The sequence below is a fragment of the Sander lucioperca genome, chromosome 2 (genome assembly GCF_008315115.2).
Source record: "Sander lucioperca isolate FBNREF2018 chromosome 2, SLUC_FBN_1.2, whole genome shotgun sequence".
NCBI lineage: Eukaryota > Metazoa > Chordata > Actinopteri > Perciformes > Percidae > Sander > Sander lucioperca.
In genome coordinates, this window is record NC_050174.1 from 46,590,331 (window position 1) to 46,611,116 (window position 20,786).

The 20,786-nt window shown below is 40.8% G+C and overlaps 1 protein-coding gene across 1 annotated transcript in view; it reads left to right on the top strand.

Annotated features, from left to right (window-relative positions):
• si:dkey-91m11.5 (PH_BCR_vertebrate and RhoGAP_Bcr domain-containing protein) overlaps positions 1 to 20,786 on the top strand; it is a 50,957-nt gene that overhangs the window by 17,406 nt on the left and 12,765 nt on the right. The window contains exons 2-16 of the mRNA XM_031302189.2: positions 2,374 to 2,555; positions 5,666 to 5,770; positions 6,955 to 7,140; positions 8,370 to 8,477; positions 8,704 to 8,764; positions 8,870 to 8,922; positions 9,019 to 9,159; positions 14,873 to 14,994; positions 16,412 to 16,577; positions 16,843 to 16,962; positions 17,170 to 17,245; positions 17,729 to 17,833; positions 18,652 to 18,726; positions 19,093 to 19,190; positions 19,667 to 19,777. Coding sequence (XP_031158049.1) covers positions 2,374 to 2,555; positions 5,666 to 5,770; positions 6,955 to 7,140; positions 8,370 to 8,477; positions 8,704 to 8,764; positions 8,870 to 8,922; positions 9,019 to 9,159; positions 14,873 to 14,994; positions 16,412 to 16,577; positions 16,843 to 16,962; positions 17,170 to 17,245; positions 17,729 to 17,833; positions 18,652 to 18,726; positions 19,093 to 19,190; positions 19,667 to 19,777 — 1,709 coding nt within the window. The remainder of the gene's footprint in view (positions 1 to 2,373; positions 2,556 to 5,665; positions 5,771 to 6,954; positions 7,141 to 8,369; positions 8,478 to 8,703; positions 8,765 to 8,869; positions 8,923 to 9,018; positions 9,160 to 14,872; positions 14,995 to 16,411; positions 16,578 to 16,842; positions 16,963 to 17,169; positions 17,246 to 17,728; positions 17,834 to 18,651; positions 18,727 to 19,092; positions 19,191 to 19,666; positions 19,778 to 20,786) is intronic.

Genomic DNA, 20,786 nt, shown 5'->3' on the forward strand with positions numbered 1-20,786 from the left:
CCTCTTTTTATTAGGAGATTCGCAAAGTAAAATATTATACTGGGTTACAGTAACTGCAGGGCCCTTTCAGAGTCTCTCTGATCCTGAAGGAGACACACTGTACAACAAGGCTGGCATGAGCAGAGCACACATGTTGCCCCTGCAGTTTCCCAGGCTTATCCACTTGCCTGGCACGAGCCCTCGGTGGCTGGCTAGGCTGTGTGGTAGATTTTTGTCGGTCGCAGGTTCATAAAGGTTAAAAGACGATTTGATATAAAGACAAATGTCAGTAAAAGACAGCACGCTGCTTAGGTAGGGTTTATTGCCAACTGACAGTACTGGTGTTTCAGCTTTAGACATGTATGTCCTTTCTCAATCTGAGAAGAATTAAATTACATTTTATTTTATTTTATTTTATTTTATTTTTTTAGGCTTAACAGACAGCTGATGGACAATGTATGGACGTGATCCAGGTCATGGCTCGATTAACACACTTGGGGCCCCTGGGGCAAAAATGAACTGTAGGCCCCCCCCATCATTCCTTTCACTCTCAGTGGCTGGTACAGTGCTCAGCATAATTGAATACACCCATGCTAAAGGTGACTAAAAAGAGGAATAAAAAAATCCAACCGTTTAAGGACACCAATGTTGTTTGTGAATGAATAATGTATCGTAAATAAATAAATGTTCTTCCTTAAAATACAGGTAAGTAATGTTAAATTGCCATAGAGTAAAGGCCAGTTATTTCATGGATCCAGGATACTATGCATCCTGATAAAGTTCCCTTGGCCTTTGGAATTAAAATAGCCCCACATCATCACATACCCTTCACCATACCTAGAGATTGGCATGGTTTTATTTCAGTTAGCCCAATAGCTGGTTTGATTTGTATTGAGAGATGATTTTATGGAAAGTTAGGTTGGTGGAGGGATATGATGTTGAGATGATGAAGCACGTTTTGTTATGAGTCTTGAGTTGTCCTACACTTGAAGAGTGTCATTAAAGAATGGACCAAGTTACACCTTCGAAGCTGTCTCCGTGCTCTTACTCTATCCACGTCCCGAAAGTACGTATATGTAATGACGACGAGTTAATAGTTAACACTAACAATAACTAGCGTTACAGTATCCTGGATCCATGAAATAACTGGCCTTTAAAAATAAAAATCTGCCTGCCTCTATGGGAATTTAACATAGGGGTGTACTGACGTATGCCCCTGTATTTTAAGGAAGAAAATTTATTTATTTACGATACATTACAATTTCCAAAAGATGCTTTTTTATTCCCCTTTTTAGTCAACTTTAGCATGGGTGTATTCACTTATGCTGAGCACTGTATATGTACACAGTCACCTTCAATAGCCTATCATGTAAAGTAGTCACAGCAGACCACAGAGAGCAGCTTCGTTATACCTTACATGGATATCAACCAGTACTTCAGTGCAAGAATACTGTGTATGTGGCACATTAGGTTGTAGTAATTTGATATAATACATATTTATTTAGGAATATGTAGCATGTAAACATCACTCATTAAATGAAATGTTCAATATAATCTAATAGGATATTTGACACAGGAATAAGCCTAAATTAACAAATAGCTGACAATATTCAGGGAAAAAACAGTTTGACTAAAAGTTGACTAAAATGTAATGACTTTTCATCGACTAAAACTGGGCTTTTAAAACGTTTTGAGTTGTCGACGTTGGTATTGTCAGTGGAAGAAGAACTCAAAACACTTTTTTTCGGAAGTAAAACTATTAACTATTAATAGTATGCAAAAACTATTGCTACCGAACAGTAGTACAAGTCCTGCATTCAATGTGCATGTTTACTTCAAGTGAAGAGTGACAGATAGGCACTATGTACTTAAACTGACTTAACGCCTGTTCGCGGAGCTTTCAACTCTGATATAATGCTGGATAGTTTAATGAATAATAATGCATAATATTTTAATTATTATATTTTGTGAGTAAAATCTGAATCTCCAACGTAACCAATAACAGGTCAGGTAAACGTAGTAGTACAATGTTTTCCTCTGAAGGAGAAGTACACAGTAAGTCAGTAGTATACAGTTGAGTTGCATTGGGGGCCTTATTGAAATTATTTCGGGGTAAAATGGTTCTGGAGAAAGCTACAAGCCACAATACCACAGGCCAAGCGCTTTAAACGGGCACTGCACTAGTCATATCAACTGAAATGATGAAGGCATTAACAATGAATTTCACTATGTTTCAATCAGTTCCTAAATAGCTTTGTTTACCACTGTATTAGAATACCAAAAGAAAAATGATGTTTCAGTTTGCTGCATTACCCATGACATTTCTCCATGTTTACTACATGGCTTAACAGTTTAATGACACCCCATGTGACTATTGTCCTTTGTTTCTCACAGAGGCTCCCTACAACGAGACCCTTCCGTCTTATGGCTATGACCTGGAGCACCCAGACGAGCACCAGCCACGCCACGACCCTCTTTCCTTCACCGGATCCCCGTCCCCCTCGCCACGACTCTGCTCTCACAGCCGGAGCAGCCGAGACACCCAGTCCACCGGCTCCCTGGAGTCCGCGCTGTCGGTAATGTTACTTGGTCAACTCCCGACAATATCTCTGACACGTTAACTGTGTCTCTCAGCTCGCAGTGCTGCTGCTGCTCTCTCCCTCATCTTTCTCCTGCTGCTCTGCTGTTGTTCCCTGGCTACTGCTTTGTCCTTCGCGTTCCTCTCTCCACGCACTATGCAACACTTTCAGAAGCTGTGGCTTCTCATTCCATGATGAAAAGTTGCCTGGCTTTGCTTCTTTACATTACATTACATTACATGTCATTTAGCTGACACTTTTATCCAAAGTGACTTCCAATTAAGTGCTTTCAACCCTGGAGGTGCAAACTCCAGACAAGTAGTAAGTGCAAGTACATTAGCTTTAAATAAGCAAAACTACAAAGAGCCATATGAAAGTGCAGCTTCAAGAAATATATATATATATTTTTTCTTTTCATGTTTATCCGAGGTATAGTCGGAAGAGATGTGTTTTTAGCCTTCAGCGGAAGATGCAGAAGCTTTCGGCCATCCTGATGTCAATAGGGAGCTCATTCCACAATTTGGGAGCCAGGACAGCAAACAGTCGGGATTTCGTAGAGTGATTAGTTGTCCCTCGCTGTGACGGGGCAGCAAGCATCTTCTGCTGTCTGTGTATTTTAGAGCTGTCAGTTTTCCTCTATAATACCATTCAAATTCTATTTATTTTTTTAATATTCAAATAATATTTGAATATTTAATGCTCATATGCAGCCTGTTATTAATATGTACTACACTACTCAGGCTTATGCATTGTCAATGCCACTATAAGCATGTAGTTGTTGTTGTTACACGTTCTGTCCACTAGAGGGACTTTCAACATCAGCCTGGCCTTGAAGGGGATCTACGTCATGGCGCATTGCATTTCCGACACGCCGTTCTCCGTTTATATTATTTTCCACCACGCACACAGCGACAAACACAAATCAACAGAGAACTCTGTAATGAAACATTATGTAACAAGTGTATTGAAGCGGCTCTGTTGTAAAAGCTAACGGTGCTCGGTTAGCACAATGACATCATGTTAGAAAGCACAGCCGAAACAATTTGTCATAAACAAAGTAACAATAGTGTTAGCCACTATGCTAACAGCATTAATAACTAAGCCAAACGGTGCTGTCACTACTATTTTAGTGATGAAAAGCAACCTGTTTCTTGCAGATTGTCACATAACTGAGAATACAGCTATTAGGTTATATGAAGTCGAAGCTAACTCTGACAGCTGTCGGGCAGCTAACATAAACTTTAGCTGTCCCCAGCTAAGCTCCTATAACTCGTGACGCACTTAGGAAACCAGAACGAGCTAACTATTGATAACATAAGCATTTTTGGCTCGGTGGATGTCGATTTTAAAGTCATGTTAAAACTATTTCCCATCCTTCTTCCGATTTCCAGCCGCAGCCTGTCACTCCCCCCTGTACTAACGTTGCTCGGTACGTAACGTTAGCTCACAATGCCATGTGTTTCTCACTCTCGTAACTTATTGTTCATCAGACGTGACATGAGAAGAGGGAGATTAGCTAACATTAGCCAACCTATTTATACAAAAAAAAAATCACATTTGAATAGTAATTTCAGCATTTGAATAGTATTGATTTTTTTACTATTCGAATTATATTCGACTTTCGGAATTCATTCCAATAGCCCTAGTGTATTTAGTGTAAAAGTACCAAATCAATCCCAACATTCTTCCTCAAAAGGACAGCAGATCATTTGTTAAAGCCCACAAGTTAATTTCACGTTATTTGTATTGCTTAATATAATTCTTTTAAATAAATTGCACCAAATTCTCCCATGCCAGTTTCAGTGCTTCACTGAAGTATTTCACTGAATTATGCCAACATTTCCCATGAACCTCGTTCTTCCTGTTGCTAAGGGGATTTTGCTTCTTGTTATTTCACTCCTATGTGGTGTTGCTGCATGTGCATAAAAGTGAGAAACATGCTGGAGACACTCAGATAATATTATATTCAAATCTGTATTTTTGTCAGTTTGCACTAAAAAAAACAGCTTTCCCTTTATGTTTTGGGCTATTAAACAAACCACTAGATTTCCTGCAGTATCTGACAGGAGGATTGTTTAGTAATTTCACAAATCTTTCAAAATTAATATTATTAAAGAAATGCTGTATAAGTGTAAATCTAAATCATTTTTAAAGAGGCTGACATGTGACTAGACGTTTCCTGGGTTGAATCCTATGCCTGACCAAGTAAATAATATGCAAAGCAGAGAAAATAATTAAAATTTCCTTAAATGACGACATCATTTGGGTTCTTTTCTTAGACTTTGGTGACATTACACAACTTTTTTCACAGGCTGAGTAGTGCTCTGTATCACAAGTAACCTGGACTTCATGTGTAAAATCAGTGATGTACCCATTAGAAAGCTACAGAAGAAGTGCCCTTCAGTCAGGCATTCAATCAGCTGAGGCATCCAGAAGCCAACAATAGAATATGCAGTTGACAACATCGCTCCCAGATGGGAGTGCTTTTCAGTATGAAGCAGGGCATTGCTGACAAACTCCATAAAAGCTCAGCAAACATGTGGGTGAACAGATGTTTAAAAGAGCTCCCCAGCTCCCCTCCCCCTCTGCCCGGTTCCTGTCCTATCTGTGGTATTCCTATCCTCTGATGTGTACACTTGGTGATCTTCAAAGCCTAAATCATGATGGAGGGTGGGGGGGCTTAGTCAGTATGCAGCTTTTTTTTTTAAAAAAAACCTTGCTAATATAATGGCATAGCTTGATACCACCTCTCTCAATGCTCCAGTGAGCTTCTTACTGACATGATAGGCTGCACCAGGATGACTGATGGCTTTGACCTGTTTGGAATAACAACTCCTGGACTAGAAACACATTAGATGCTAGGAGTCTCTGGAGCAGGCGTCTTGGAATGTAAAACTCCTACAGAGTTTAATCAAATCTGGTCTGTCCCTAATCCTACAACAACAATATCTGCAGCCAGGGGTTTGCAGAGGTGTGTGGGTGGTATGTTAAAGATCAAACCCATTTACAGTTTGCTTATCATATTTTCATCATGAGCCTCTTGTGGTGGAGAATATCTTCTCTTCCTGTTTGAAAATAGTTTTCTCTCTCAACCGTGTTTGTGTCAGGTGGAGTTGGATCAGGAGAAGGGGCTGGAGATGAGAAAGTGGGTTCTGTCAGGAATCCTGGCCAGTGAGGAGACTTATCTCAGCCACCTGGAGGCCCTACTGATAGTATGTCTAACTTATAACACACACACACACACACACACACACACACACACACACACACACACACACACACACACACACACACACACACACACACACACACAAAATAATTTCCTGAGTTGGCTGCAAGACAAAAGGACAGAGCGATATGATTGAAACAACTGCTGGTTTAGCTAGCATCTTTAATTGTATTGTCTTTAAATGCTTCTGTGTTTTTATATATATATATATATATATATATATATATATATATATATATATATATATATATATATATACAAATAAAAGGTTAAATTTGTTGAGTCATGGCGGCTAAAGTTAGCTAATGTAGTTAGCAGGTAATGCTAGCTATTGCTGTGTCAATGGCATTACTGGGTCTAACTCTTAAAAGAACAAAATAAAACTTGTTTTCCTCTTAAAAATGAAAAGTTAAATTCATAACTGATAAAACACCCCTGCTAAATAGTTTTCTGGCTACAGCCTTGGTCTGGTAAGCCGTAGCTTATGTTAGCTAACTGTTTTTTATAGATATTGCTGTGTAACTGACATTACTCTGATGCAGTTTGTGAAACTAACTTTCAAAAGAAGAAATAACACATTCTTCCTCTTACAAATAAAAAAAATGATTTAACAGGTCATAAAAACATACCCTTGCTCAATTTAATACACGATAAATTATGTTAGCTAATGTTAGCAAACTTCAGCTAGATAATGCCGTGTTAGTTACTGTTGGTGTTAGTTGACATTACTGAGTCATCAGTTCACAGATTCCTCTCTGCTAGTGCTACAGTGTGTTGCACTACATTTTTGCATTTAGCATTATCCTGTAATTGCCATTTGTGGTTACAGTGGTCACTGCTCTGAGTAAGGCTGACTATTACTTGTTACAGTCACACATAGATATTGTCAATTTACAAAAAAAATAAATGTGCTAATGGAATAATGCAATTTAGCTTGTTTCAGCAGATCTCCTATACTCTAAATGTGTGTCTTTTGACCCTTGTTGTGTTTGTGAAAAGGCTTCTTTCTACAAAAACAAGATAACAAAAAAAAGAAAAAGTAAACTGTGGTATTATTTCTTCTTACTGGCACAGGTTTTCTGTTGAAGATGAGCCTGAATGAATTATTATTTCTTACAGTAGCTTCAGTAACTGTTGCTTTCATATGGACTGTGATTATTTATCCAGCCCATGAAGCCTCTGAGGGCCGCAGCCACAACTTCCCAACCAATGCTGACCATCCAGCAGATAGAGACCATCTTCTTCAATGTGCCAGAGCTTCATGAGATCCACAAGGACTTCTTTGATGCTCTGCTACCCCGAGTCCAGGACTGGGGCCACCAGCAGTGTGTGGGCGACCTCTTCCAGAAACTGGTATGGTGATGATATTTTTATTAGCTTCAGTAGGAAAACTAAGAACAGAAATGTTCATGTTGTAACTGCAAGTTGTGTATGTGAAAAATTGTTTTGCCTATGTTATGTCCTACCTTCTGTCATGAATAAATGTGTCAACACAAGCGTACCAAGTAATCCATTGGTGTTGGAAATCCATTTATATTGTGTAAATTACGTTAACATAAATATAATCAACCATGCCTCAGAAAAAATGACAATTGAATGACCAGTTCCCAGAAAAACAGAGGAAGTTTTCAGTCAGTTCATCTGAATCAGAGCCCTGAGATGCATGTTGTGTAAGGGGGACTCATTGAAGAATGACTTACTTCAAGATTTTGGAGGAAAACAGGTCATGACAATGTCTCAGTCAAAGCAACAAAAACCTGTTTTTCCTCTTCTTTTGATCTAACTTGAACGCAGCAGAAAAAATGTGTGCCAATAAAGTAAACACGGAAATGTGAGAGCAGCAGTAGACAAAGTAACTGATGGGCTGATATGAGTGAAATGTTGCAATAATTGTTCGATTTGAAATACTTTGAGCAGTTGTTTAACTGCAGTATGAGTGTGTAGTTACCTCATAAGGTTAAGCAATCCCTTCAGCTGATTTAAACCCTCTTTTGGATAAGAAGACCAAACATTAAATAACATGAAACCTCACATCATCAAATTGTATGTTGGCTTTTGATCAAACAGACCACCATTTGTCACGTCACTAACTTTCAGAAACTTAATTATAGCACTCCTTAAATGTCATGCCTTTATCATTAATGACGGTTAAAAAGAGGGGGACTTTCAGGGAGGAAAGGTGGCTGTTAGTAATGCTCGGTGGATCTTGCAGTGCACATGTGAGTAGACTGCCTGGAGTCATCCCCTGGCCAGATAAAAGCCTCTCTTCACCACATTACAGGCAGTAAAGGAGAACAAAACGCTTTATAGGAGGTCGCTGAATAAGAGCTACCTCAGTGTTTGCTGTTGGATGAAAAAGATGAAAAACACACATACATACATGGATTTATATATAGACACGTGAACAAACATTGAATCACCTTCAATTGCATTAATTTCTCATGTAATACTGTAATGCTGACTCATGTCTGAGCACAGCATACACTGACACTGCAAAGTACCCAGTGGCAATCACAGACTAGTAAAATCGATCTTCTCTGTAAAAGAATCGATCTAATCTGTGCTCGACGTGTGCCCTGTAGGCGAGCCAGCTTGGAGTGTACCGGGCCTTTGTGGATAACTATGAGGTTGCTGTGGAGATGGCGGACAAGTGCTGCCAGGCAAATGCTCAGTTTGCAGAGATATCTGAGGTATGTAATCACGCTACGCACAGCAGGACTGCGGCAGGCAAGTATTTGATGTTGCACAGCTGCCCGAAACAAGTGATGACAGGGCAGTTTTCAGCGGTGCTCACAGTGTAAAAGCAATGCAGCTCCTTATAGTGGAGCTGATTGTTTTAATTGCGCTGTGGGGCAGGGATTTAATGAGGGTATTTTTTTTTTCTCACCCTTCCCTCTGCTGATATCTTTCTGCCAGAATCTCAAAGTCAAAAGCACAAAGGACTGCAAAGACCAGTCGGCTAAAAATTCACTGGAAAGTGAGTACTGAGTGAAATGAATGGCAAGCCTCCACAAAAATCAATAATGCTATAAGTAGTTGAGCTGTGCCTAGGCCTGTTGAGCTGACTCTTCCTCCTCCACAGCTCTTCTCTACAAACCTGTGGACAGAGTGACGCGCAGCACGCTCGTTCTGCATGTAAGTCAACCTGCCAAACACAAATCTGGAGCCACATCTTGTCTGCATGAAGAGAGTTTTGGGGATTGAATTTGTCATCATTTGTGTCTATTCTAGGACCTCCTGAAGCACACGCCCTCCAGCCACCCGGACTATCCGCTGTTACAGGACGCCCTGCGCATCTCTCAGAACTTCCTGTCCAGTATAAATGAAGAGATCACCCCACGTAGACAGTCCATGACAGTTAAGAAGGGAGAGGTCAGTGTGGAAAGCTGAGTTACTTTTCATGATCTCAGAGATATACTAATGGCTCTGTCAGTAGGGCTGGGCGAGATGGAGAAAATCAAATATCACGATATTTTTGACCAAATACCTCGATATCGATAACGCTACGATATTGTAGTGTTGACTATTGGTGCTTTCACAAAATATTTACACAGTGAGATTTTTGATAAATAATCATCAGTAATGTGGATATAATGTTCTATTATTTGCCTTTACCCACTTAGTCATTATGACTAAGTGGGTAAAGGCAAATAATAGAACAGTTACAACAGTCTGGTAAGTTCAGAAAATGACGTCACTTTACTGTAAAGCAGCCTTTAAAACCAGGAAACGACAACACTTATGCCATATTACGATATCCAAAATCTAAGACGATATTTAGTCTCATATCACAATATCGATATATCCATATATTGCCCAGCTCTAGCTCTGACTCCAAAGGGATAAATAAATCCACTTTTTTTTCAAATAAATGTGCTCAGGCCTGCTGAAAACCAAATGCAAATAAAATATGTTTTTAGTAGATAAATCAACAAGGCTTTAACGTCCCCTCCATGTTGTCAGCTGCATTTAGACTACTTCTTATAAGTGAGGCAGGCACTTAATTGAGACTAGATTTGCTGGTTATTCAACAAAATAAATTCTATCAATCATTTTGATTGAATATAGCACAGGCTGTTGTAGTTGTTATTCACCAAGGGCTTGATTAGAAGAGAATGACAAATTAAGAGTAGGTAGAGCTTGTTCCTTCTGCTAAGGACAGTATTTAGTGGTTTGATTGGTGCGGTGGCACAGCGACGAGGCCTTGCACCACAATATTGACTCCCTGCGTTGCTCCTGCTCTTACTGTATATGGTTTTATATTTGTCCAGTATATGCTTCACTAACTTAGGCCCATTTTTGGTGATCTGCTAACTGTTAGGCGCAACAATGTTTTGTTATACAGCATTTAGAAGAATTGCGATTGCTTTCTGACTTTTTTCACAAATATCCAATATTAAAACCAAAACAGTGTCTTGCGAAATGAAACTGTAGCCTACGTTAGTGGCCTGAAGTTTATCCGTGTGCATTGGTGTGTGCTTCGATCTCTTTAAAGCGTAACTCTCGCCAAAATGCAACCTAGGGTCTTTTTGTGAATGTACCCGAGTCAAACTTTCGTTTAAAAGCATATTTAGGACGGAAGCGCCACTTTTAAGATTTACCGTATTTTCGTTTTTCGGTCAAATGGCCTTTTGAACGGGAGTAATAGGGGCACTTTTATGCTAGCCTCAAAATCACTATTTTTAAAACACTACGAAGGCTCAACACAACATGAAACTTTGCTTGAAGTATCACCAGGGGCTCTACACATGAACTACACCGGTGCACAAGGGATTTACTAAATTTGTGGCTACTTGTTTTGATATCGACTGGTTTTGACTGCCGAGGTGGTAGCAGCCGGAAACAACAAGAGCTACGGTGAGTTGCTCAAAACATTTCTTTTTAGTAAACTCTGTGTACACAAACAATGTTGTCAATGCTGGAGTTCATGTGTAGAGCCCCTGGTGATACTTGGAGCAAAGTTTCATGTTGTGTTGAGCCTTCTTAGTGTTTTAAAAATAGCTATTTTGAGGCTAGCATAAAAGTGCCGCTAGCACTCCCGTTCAAAAGGCCATTTGACCAAAAAACGAAAATACGGTAAATCTTAAAGTGCCCATATTATGAAAAAATCACTTTTTCTGGGATTTGGGGTGTTCTTTTGTGTCTCTGGTGCTTCCACACGCATACAAACTTTGAAAAAAATCCATCCATGGTGTTTAGAGTGAGATACGGTTTCTGAATGTGTCCTGCCTTCTGGGTGAGCTGTTCAAAATCGGCAGGGCTTGTGACGTCACAAGCCGAAACGAGCAGGCTAACCGCAACCATTAGCTCGTAGCGTTAGCATGCTAACGCTAATGCTAACGCTAGCATGCTACCTCGTTCTCAATAGCAAAGCACTGCTACAACACACACAAGTTCACCATAATCTACAAAAGAACTACTTACATGTGCGCCCTCATTTAGAAGTCTGCCAGGTAATCCTGCCTTGTAACTGACCAAAGTTGTAGAAACAGCCTTTCTTTTACTGTCTATGGAGCTAGCTAGCTGACATGATCTACATCTGAGCTACTGCGCATGTGCAAGTACAATCAAAGATAGTACAGAAGAAGAAGAAGAAAAGAGGTCTCACTCTGTAGCTAAAACAGAGACCAGGTGAAAAGAGGATCTGCAGCAGTGAGAGAGAGCACTGCAGTACAACAAAAATATGGTGTTTTTTGAAAATTAAACCATGTAAACCTATTCTGGTACAACCTTAAAATACAATTATGAACCTGAAAATGAGCATAATATGGCTGCTTTAAAAGTGGCGCTTCCGTCCTAAATATGCTTTTAAACGAAAGTCTGACTCGGGTACATTCACAAAAAGACCCTAGGTTGCATTTTGGCGAGAGTTACGCTTTAAGAGAATAGCAGGGCCGGCATGTGTGTGTGCATGGGGAGTGTGTGGTAGAGAGAGTGAGAGAGTGACGGTGATTAGCTTCGGAGCGAGTGCTGACTCTAGAGTCATAGTGGGAGAAGCAAAGTGTCTCCCCTGTGCTTTCTGACCACGTGGGAAATCTGTAGCAGGAAAGGTTAACCCTCTCCTACCAAGCCACGGCATCATCATCACGTGTAGTTACATTTTTTGAGAGGTGCACGTCAGGGTCCAGCATATTGTCCGACGTAGGATCCATGTCTCCACGTACCTATGTATGTTGCCACGCCGTCGATTTAACGCAGAAGCATAAATCATCCTTTACAGACCGACCTTGACATCCATAGTGCCATGCCACTAGTGTGGATCAAACTTATAAAGAGAATTGGGTTACATGTTATGGAATAATATGTTACTAAAGTTCTTGATTGACTGAACATTTGATTATATGGACTTGAGGTTTACATTTTTGTCCCAAAAATCAATACTGTACAGAATTTTAGAACACTTGAACTTATTTGATTATCTCACTAAAACAGCAGCATTAAATGCCCCCGTAAATTACTTCATGTCTTGTCTGTTGACAGTAAAAAACTCTGAGCACAAGGTGTCTGGAAGCTGCAATAAAACCGTGTGAGTGTGAGTCAGGTTGCTGCTGACTCATCTCAGCCTGTCTGCTTTACTGTAGTTGTGAAGGAAGTGGAGCGTAGAGGAAGCTCGTGACAAAGCAGTGCAAACACTGGAGGCAAGGGGTCTCCGTGTCGCAAACCAGGAAAACCTATCGATTACTCCCATCCTTCCCTGCTGCAGTGTCAACTCTGCTTCCCAGAAATGACCTGCAACACTCCTTATCAACTAAACTGTCTAACCAGGCTTCTGCGCTGGGTGTGTACCGACTTACCCAGGCTTCCTGACCCCTCTGTCCCCCTTACACAACATGCATCTCAGGGCTCTGATTCAGATGAACTGACTGAAAACTTCCTCTGTTGTTCTGGGAACTGGCCCTGCCCAACAGGGTGGGATATTAAATCAAAGAAAGTTCTTGGGAACATTCTTTTGTATATATAGTTTAGGAAGTCTGAAGTCCCACCAGGAGATTGACAGATAAGCCAGCACATGACAATCAGTGTGAAATACGAGTTGTTGTTGTTGTTGTTGTTGTTGTTGTTGTACGTAATCAGTTCTGGACTAAATTCGACTGTAATTACTATGACCATTTAAACCCAAGTTTATCTTGGTTCACCTCACCTACATGCCTCGCTGCTCAACGTCTCATTACTGCATAATAAAAACAGAAGCAGATTCCAGTGCCAGGAGGGTGTGAGGACTGCGCAGTTACAGCTCTTGTTTTTCCATTGGATTATTGACTATTTGTGGTGTTTGTGTCACAAAACAATAAGCGGATATCACCCTGTCGCCTCTTTTTGAAACCAGGACAGTGCTGAACATGTTTGAGGGCCATAGCATCAGGCCTGTAACCAGCCAGCACTGAACTGGAGTGTGCAGAAAACAGAACAGGAAAACCATGCTGCAGTGATTTCCTTGTTTTTGTCGAACTGTGGTTGGTGTGGGATGGCAAAGTCTCACATGGGCTGTGTCACAGTAGACAGCCTCAGCCCAGAGGTCCAAAGGAAGAGCGGAAACTTAGATGCACGCTGCTGCAGGAAGAGCTCATGTCATCACATCTGCCTCCAACCTCAGGCTGGACGGATCAACGATGATTAGAGGTCACAAATAAATGATTGATAACACAAAAATGAACAAGACTAAGTCTACAGCCACGCTATGATTATGTTATGATTTTGTTTACTTCCTCTATGAGGTTTGGTCGCATTCATCCGACAGCAGTTACAACACCACAGGCTGTACAATAACGTACAAACATCAGCTCAAAATCATTGTTTGTGAACCCCAAATTAGTAAAAGTTAAATTAGATACTGTACTTTCAGCAGTTCCCCAGAGTATTGCAGCTATTTTCTTTTGGTGCAGTACAAAAGTGGTTGAAAGCAGCTTAAAGCTATAGTGCGTAGTTTCTGTCGCCCCCATGAGGAATTCTAAGTAATGACAACAACACTGTCAGCGCATCCTCATGAAGCAAGCTTTACTCCATTTTCCACCAGGCGTGTCTGCGCTGCGTTCCGGAGGCGCCGCAGCCCCCACGAGCAATCACGGCCATTCAAGTCAATTCTTGCTGCGCCACGGCGGCGGAGCATCCCAGAAGAGCGCGTGAAGCGGCTCTCCGCTCCGCTAAAGATACGCAGCAGGTCTATTTTCACACAAGCCGCAGGCCGTTCAGACAGCCGGGCAGGAAGTGAAACACAGAGAGTATCCAGTCAATTTACCAAAAGACGCCCCCCCAATATCGTTTGTCTCCTCTATAACACCACGGACAACGAGAGATTCATCTTGGAGGTTGAAAAACATAATAGACAATGCCAGAAAAGAGAAGGCATGACGTTTAATTACAGGAGTGCTTGGAGTGGACGGTAGATACCAGCTTAATAAACATGTGATTGTTCTGTAAAGTATGTGTAGAGACAATATAATCTGTGAGTCGGGCAGCAAGACGCTCTGCTTCTGAGACGCTCCCGGTGTGGTACGGCGGGTGGTGGAGGACGGAACTAAACCGGAACGCAGCACAGACGTGCCCAGTAGAGAATCAGGGTTAGGTGATCGCGCACCACCCCCACCCCCTCCTCCACACAGTTGCTAGTAGCGTTTAACCCGTCTAATCAAGGAGGACACGGAGGATTAAAAAAAAACATGATGGACTCTTCAGAAGTGGTAATAATCCCTGTAATTTGTATGTCCTCTTCGTCTCTAAAGCTGAACGCTGCCGTTGTCCTTTCTCAGCGGTGACGTTAAACGCATCACTCGAGCTTCTGTGCGCGAAAGTCACCGGACTACTACGTTTCATAAACACAGCCATACTGAGAAATACAGAGAAAGTTTTGTGGAGCTGATAACTAGCTTTCTATCAACTCATTTGGCAATGGCTTGAATGTAACGGACGTTCATTAATATAATGCTTCAATCCTTACTCACAGTTGTATTAGTCAAAACTACTGCAGCATTAAGATCATTCCAAGCATACAGCCTGTATTTGTATCTGGGTTCATTTGAGGCAAACAAGAGTTACTTACTATGAGTGTAATGATGAATGAATGTAATTTCTCATTTCCTGTTGGCAGAACCGTCAGTTGCTCAGGGATCGCTTCATGGTGGAGCTGGTCGAAGGTTCCAGGAAACTCCGTCACGTCTTCCTTTTCACCGACCTGCTGCTTTGCACCAAGCTGAAGAAACAGGCTGCGGGGTGAGTGTCCAGCCCAACGTTATTCGAGATCCAGGCTTGTAGACCTGGAAGATCCACCGTTTCAAATCCCTGTTTGGGAATGAGAGCCACGCCGCCCAGACAGACATTAAACGTGGCCGTGCTAATGTTAATTCTGCTTTTGCTGAAAATAGAACAGTTTCATTGTTTCAGTGGAAGATAAAGATTATACATTTTCCATCAGTTTCTTAAATGTGTTTGCGAGCTTGTGGCTAGTCGTACTGTTGGTTAAACGCTGCTTAAAAAACAGTAATGGAAGAAGTATTCAGATCCTTTACTTAAGTAAAAGTACTAATACCATACTGTAAAACTACTCTGTTACAAGTAAAAGACCTGCATTGAAAATGTTACTTAAGTAAAAATATGAAAGTATCATCAGGAAAATGAAAATAAAGCATTATAAGTAAAAGTAATCCGCACGTATTAGAAACTGGAAACGATTTCAGCTGGACTTGTATGCCTATATATTGTTGGCTAGTTTAATTTATAATAAAACATCGTATTTCATAAACTACATGTGTTTTGTGTGCAAAAAACTTAATTTGTAAAGTAACTAGTAACTAAAGCTGTCAGATTAATGTAGTGGAGTAAAAATACAATATTTCTCTCTGAAAATGTAGTAGAGTAATAGTAGAAAGCGGCATTGAAAGAAAAGACTCAAGTAAAGTACAAGTACCTCAAATTTGTACTTAAGTACAGTACTTGAGTAAATGTACTTGACAGTGATATTCCACTGCTGTTAAAAACCATTCTGGTAAAAAAAAAAAAAAAACTCGACAACATGACAATTACTGGGTGAGGAAGACATGTTGTCATTATAATATTAACAATAATAACACATGTTATTAATACAGTGCTTTTCATGGTACTCAAAGACACTTTACAATAAAACCAGCACATTAAGCACATTGAAAACAGGTAAAACAATAAAACCAACACATAAAAACAAGCATATTAAAGGTGCAGTTGGTAAGACTTATAAAACTAACTTTTTGTCATATTTGCTGAAACTGACCATATGTTCGAGTAGAACTACATGAAGCAGGTCATTAAAAAAAAAAAGAAATCTGGCTCCTCTGGCACCACCTACAGCCTGTAGTGCGATTTGCAAAAATCCACAGCTCCCTGTTCAGATGCACCAATCAGGGCCGGGGGGGGGGGGGTGTCTCTAACTACGTGTCAATCACTGCTCATGCACACGCATTCATTCTCCCTTGTGGGGGGAGGGGCTTAGGAGACCGTTCTGGGCTTTAGCGGAAAGGGGGGAGGGACTGAGAAGTTGTTGATGTTCAAATTTTTTTGGCTAAGTCCTGGATCTTCGCAAATCCTACCTACAGCACCTTTTAAAAGCAAGTGAAACAATAAAACCAATAAATACACACATCTTGTCCTCCAACAGAAAAGGGCAACAGTATGACTGTAAGTGGTACATCCCACTGGCCGACCTGACCTTCCAGACCATCGAGGACTGCGAGTCCACCCCCATCCCTCTGGTCCAGGATGAGGAGATCGACGCCATTAAGATCAAAATCTCCCTGATCAAGAACGAGATCCAAAGAGAGAAGGTGAGCTTACACAGATGGCAAACACACCTACACACATTACAACCTCACCAACACAAAATACAAGGAAAACATGACAGAATGTAGTTTATGATTTATTAGTATGTATACTACTGCACTGTAGAATTGATGACAGCTTTGTACCAAAGTCCGAAGACACAAAACTGTAAAATAAAATGAGGAACTTAAAGATTAGCACATGTGAATCGAACAAATGTCTAGACAGCATGTCCTGCATCACATTAACCCCGGTACTGTTCATCTGTAGAGAACCACCAAAGGACCCAAGGCGATTGAGCGACTGAGGAAGAAGTTATCAGAACAAGAGTCTCTGCTGCTTCTCATGTCCCCCAACATGGCATTCAGAGTGGCCAACAGAAACGGCAAGGTGATTTAGGGGTCCTTAAGAAAGTTCCAAAATGAGGGATATTTAAACACGTATAAAATTCATGCAAAATATCTTTGGGAATATCTTGTACTGTCAATAAACAACTTCTTAATGTGGTTTCTGCTGCCATCTGCTGTTAACAAGCATTAAATCATGAGAGTTCACTAAAAAATACAGCATATCTTCCTTTTTTTTTTTTACTTTCAGGGTTTCACCTTTCTCATCTCTTCTGACTATGAACGTGCCGAGTGGAGGGAGATCGTTCGCGAGCAGCAGAAGAAGTGTGAGTTTTCCTGGTGCTTTCTATAAGAAAACAGTTATAATATGTCATATTAATAATAGGGGTGGGTGAAAAAATCAATACAGCATAGTATCGTGATATTTTCCGTGGCAATGCCGTATCGATACACAGACGCCAAGTATCGATTTATCTATCATTATGTATGTGTCGGTCAGTTTGTCTGCTTGGCAATCCCATTTTGCAGCAATAAAATTCAAGTGAGATGAACAAACAGAGACATTTATCTTTTTTGATAAAACAGATGTTGACAAAGTTTCCTTTTGGGGACATAATTTGACATTGGGAAAAATTTGAAGTTGGAAAAAAGGTAATATTTGCAGAATATTGCAATAAGTTTAAAATTGCAATAATATCGTATCGTGACATAAGTATCGTGATGATATTGTATCGTGAGGCCTCTGTGATTCCCATGTTTAAAATAATGTCATATGTGTGACTTACATTTACCCTGACTGTTTCCCGCAGGCTTTAAAAGCTTCTCTCTGACCTCTCTGGAGCTGCAGATGCTCACTAACTCATGTGTGAAACTCCAGACTGTTCACACGATTCCAATGAGCATGAATAAGGAAGGTAAGGTTCACTGTGTCTTTTTAGGGTTTGATATAGATTTGAGCCCACCTGTCCTGTTCAAATTTGACCAGTTTTCAAACTTTCTTTTTGAGAAATTTGAGTTTCTTTTAGCCAAATTGCCCTAAAATAACTGAATGACATTGGCTAGAAGCCTAGGTTTAGCACAGAATTGGTTGATAATTTATATTTATGCTTTACAAACAGGCAAGCCAAGGTGGCCGGGTTGGCTCAGTGGATAGAGCAGGCGCACATAAACATAGAGCTTTATGCCTCGACGCAGAGGTCCAGGGTTCAAATCCGACCTGTGACGATTTCCTGCATGTCTTCCCCCTCTCTCTCCCCTTTCTCACCTAGCTGTCCTATCCATTAAAGGCGGAAAAGCCCAAAAAATAATCTTAAAAACAAAAAAAAGAAACAGGCAAGCCAAGGATGACAACAGGTGTGATTGTGTGCTGCAAAAAAATTTTTTTAAAACAGTACCGTGACTAAACTTTGACAAAAACACATCTGTGATGATCCATCAACAAACGTTGCTCTGATCTTAACCATTAATCAAAAGAATTTATTATTTCTGTTTTTGTTTTTTTTACTCAAATATTATGTATAATGTCATCTAAATGAGGTTTATTGACCATGAATCCCTAAAAGAAATGTAGAACTAGTGCTATTAAGTTGGAATGAAGTTGCCCAAGATGATAAACAGGCAAAACAGAGGAGGAAAACAGGTGCATGGTCGACAGGAAGACAATACAAGGGTTAATATACCTACAGTTTTGTCTTAATCTTAATCTGTATAATCTGAACGCTGCCCTCCACAGATGATGAATCTCCCGGTTTGTACGGCTTCCTAAATGTCATCGTCCACTCTGCATCAGGGCTGAAACACAGCTTAAGTAAGTGGCTTTTATTGTCCTGTTTTTGACTAGCAATCATCTCACTGATTATTCTACGGGGTGCACGTAATGTCACATCATCCCTTGTGTTGGCCCTGACTCATCTGCTGCCCCCCCCTCTCTCTCTCTCTATCTGTGGCTGTCAGCTGGGTGGGCGCCTTAAATATGTCTTTGGCTTCTCAAATCACTGCCTGCTTAAACTCTATTTTGTGCTCTCTGTTACTAAAGTTAGTCACGCAATAGTCAGTGGCATGTTTCAACCAGTGGGGATTCCGCTCCTCTTAGCTCTTTCTTCATGTCTCAACTAGCAGTCTTTAGTTTTATTTTGATTCAACCCTTAAAACTACTTGTGCTTGTGCCCACTAGACCTTTACTGCTCTCTGGAGGTGGATTCCTTCGGCTACTTTGTCAACAAAGCCAAAACACGTGTGTACAGAGACTCTACAGAGCCCAACTGGAACGAGGTGAGAGTGCAAATCCGAGTTTAGAAAGTGAATGGGTGAGATCCAGCTTCAGTATTTACTGCTGTGTCTTTAAAGACAGGAAATAAAAGACTGTGTTTCCCCTAGACATAATAAACTGTAAGAAATGTAGGGCTGTCACACTCTTCTGATTTTGTCGACTGATCGATTAGTTGATTTAATTGACAGATCTGTGCGCTTTGAGTGGTAGTATAGCACAATATAAATGCCGTCCATTTACCATCTGTAACTAAGTTTCTCCACAAAGACTCATGCAAAAGTACCAAATGTGCTCACGTTTCTTGGAAATAAATCATTAAGCATGAAAAAACATGAAAAATGGCTAAATCGACTAAAGAAATCTTAGTCGACTAAGACCAAAAGGACTGATCAGTCGACTAATCGACTAAGAAGGGCCAGCCCTAATGAAATTGAAGTAGATTGTTGTGCAACATGTCTTTGCTCTGTTTCCGTGCAAGGAGTTTGAGATTGAACTGGAGGGCTCTCAAACTGTGAGGCTGCTCTGCTATGAGAAGTGCAAAGAGGACGGAGAGATCACAGACAAGATCCTGGCCAAAGGACAAATCAAGGTACGGACAAATTAGGGCAGACCTGGGTCAGATGCTTTAGCAAATCATTGCTTGTGTTGTAGGGAAATACCTGGGAGGGACAGATGGTCAGGGTTTGATTATGTTAGTTTCACCACCAAACCAATATCAATAACTAAGAGTTTGAAAAATACTCTAAACACATTTGTTTTTAACATAAATACAGTACACAAAGTGTTATTTAAAGTTGGTAATGAAAAATGATGATCAAGATACTGTATGTACTGTAGTAGTAGTAGTAGTAGTAGTAGTAGTAGTAGTAGTAGTAATAGTGTCTGGTGGTCAAACTACATTATGCTAACACTGTTTCTGAACTACCTCTGACAGACCGTATGTTTGGCATTTCTGTACTGCAATGTTGTACTCATCAGCCAACCAGAGCATGTTGAGCGGTGAGAGTTTCTGCCCCTCGCTCACGGAGCTGTTTGTTTCCCCCCCTCTCAAAGCTGTTCCAGGCCGCTCCGCTCAATATCGCTTCGCACTCAACTCAGGTTTCACCCCAATAAAGTCGCTCACCGCTCACTCCAAAACCAAAGAAAAGCTGCGTTGTATTTATCAGATGAACAACGTACACCCTCCCTTCATGCCTGGAGCTTCTCCAGCAAAAAGTCCGCTGGATGGCAGGCACTGGCAACATGGCGGGAGGGTGGGCGCCGTTCATCTAGATGTACTTCCCGCGCTGCAGTAACACAGAGACGGGCTCAGGCATGCTTTGAACTCATGATGTGAGCGGTACCGGAGTGAAATTGGACAAGGTTTGAGTGTGAGGTAAGGAGACGCTTTAGCATTTAAAAAAGCCGCTCTGCGCGCCATCCAAAATCCTCCTGCTGGCATGCTCTGCTTGCCAGCAGTTTCCTGTTTCCAGTCTTTTATGTTTTCATATTCTGGCTGCAGCTTTATATTTAAGTACAATAAGTGTATTTCCTAAAATGCCAAACTATTCCTTTAATGCCAGTCACAGAAAAATATAAAGTAAGTACATTGACCTTTT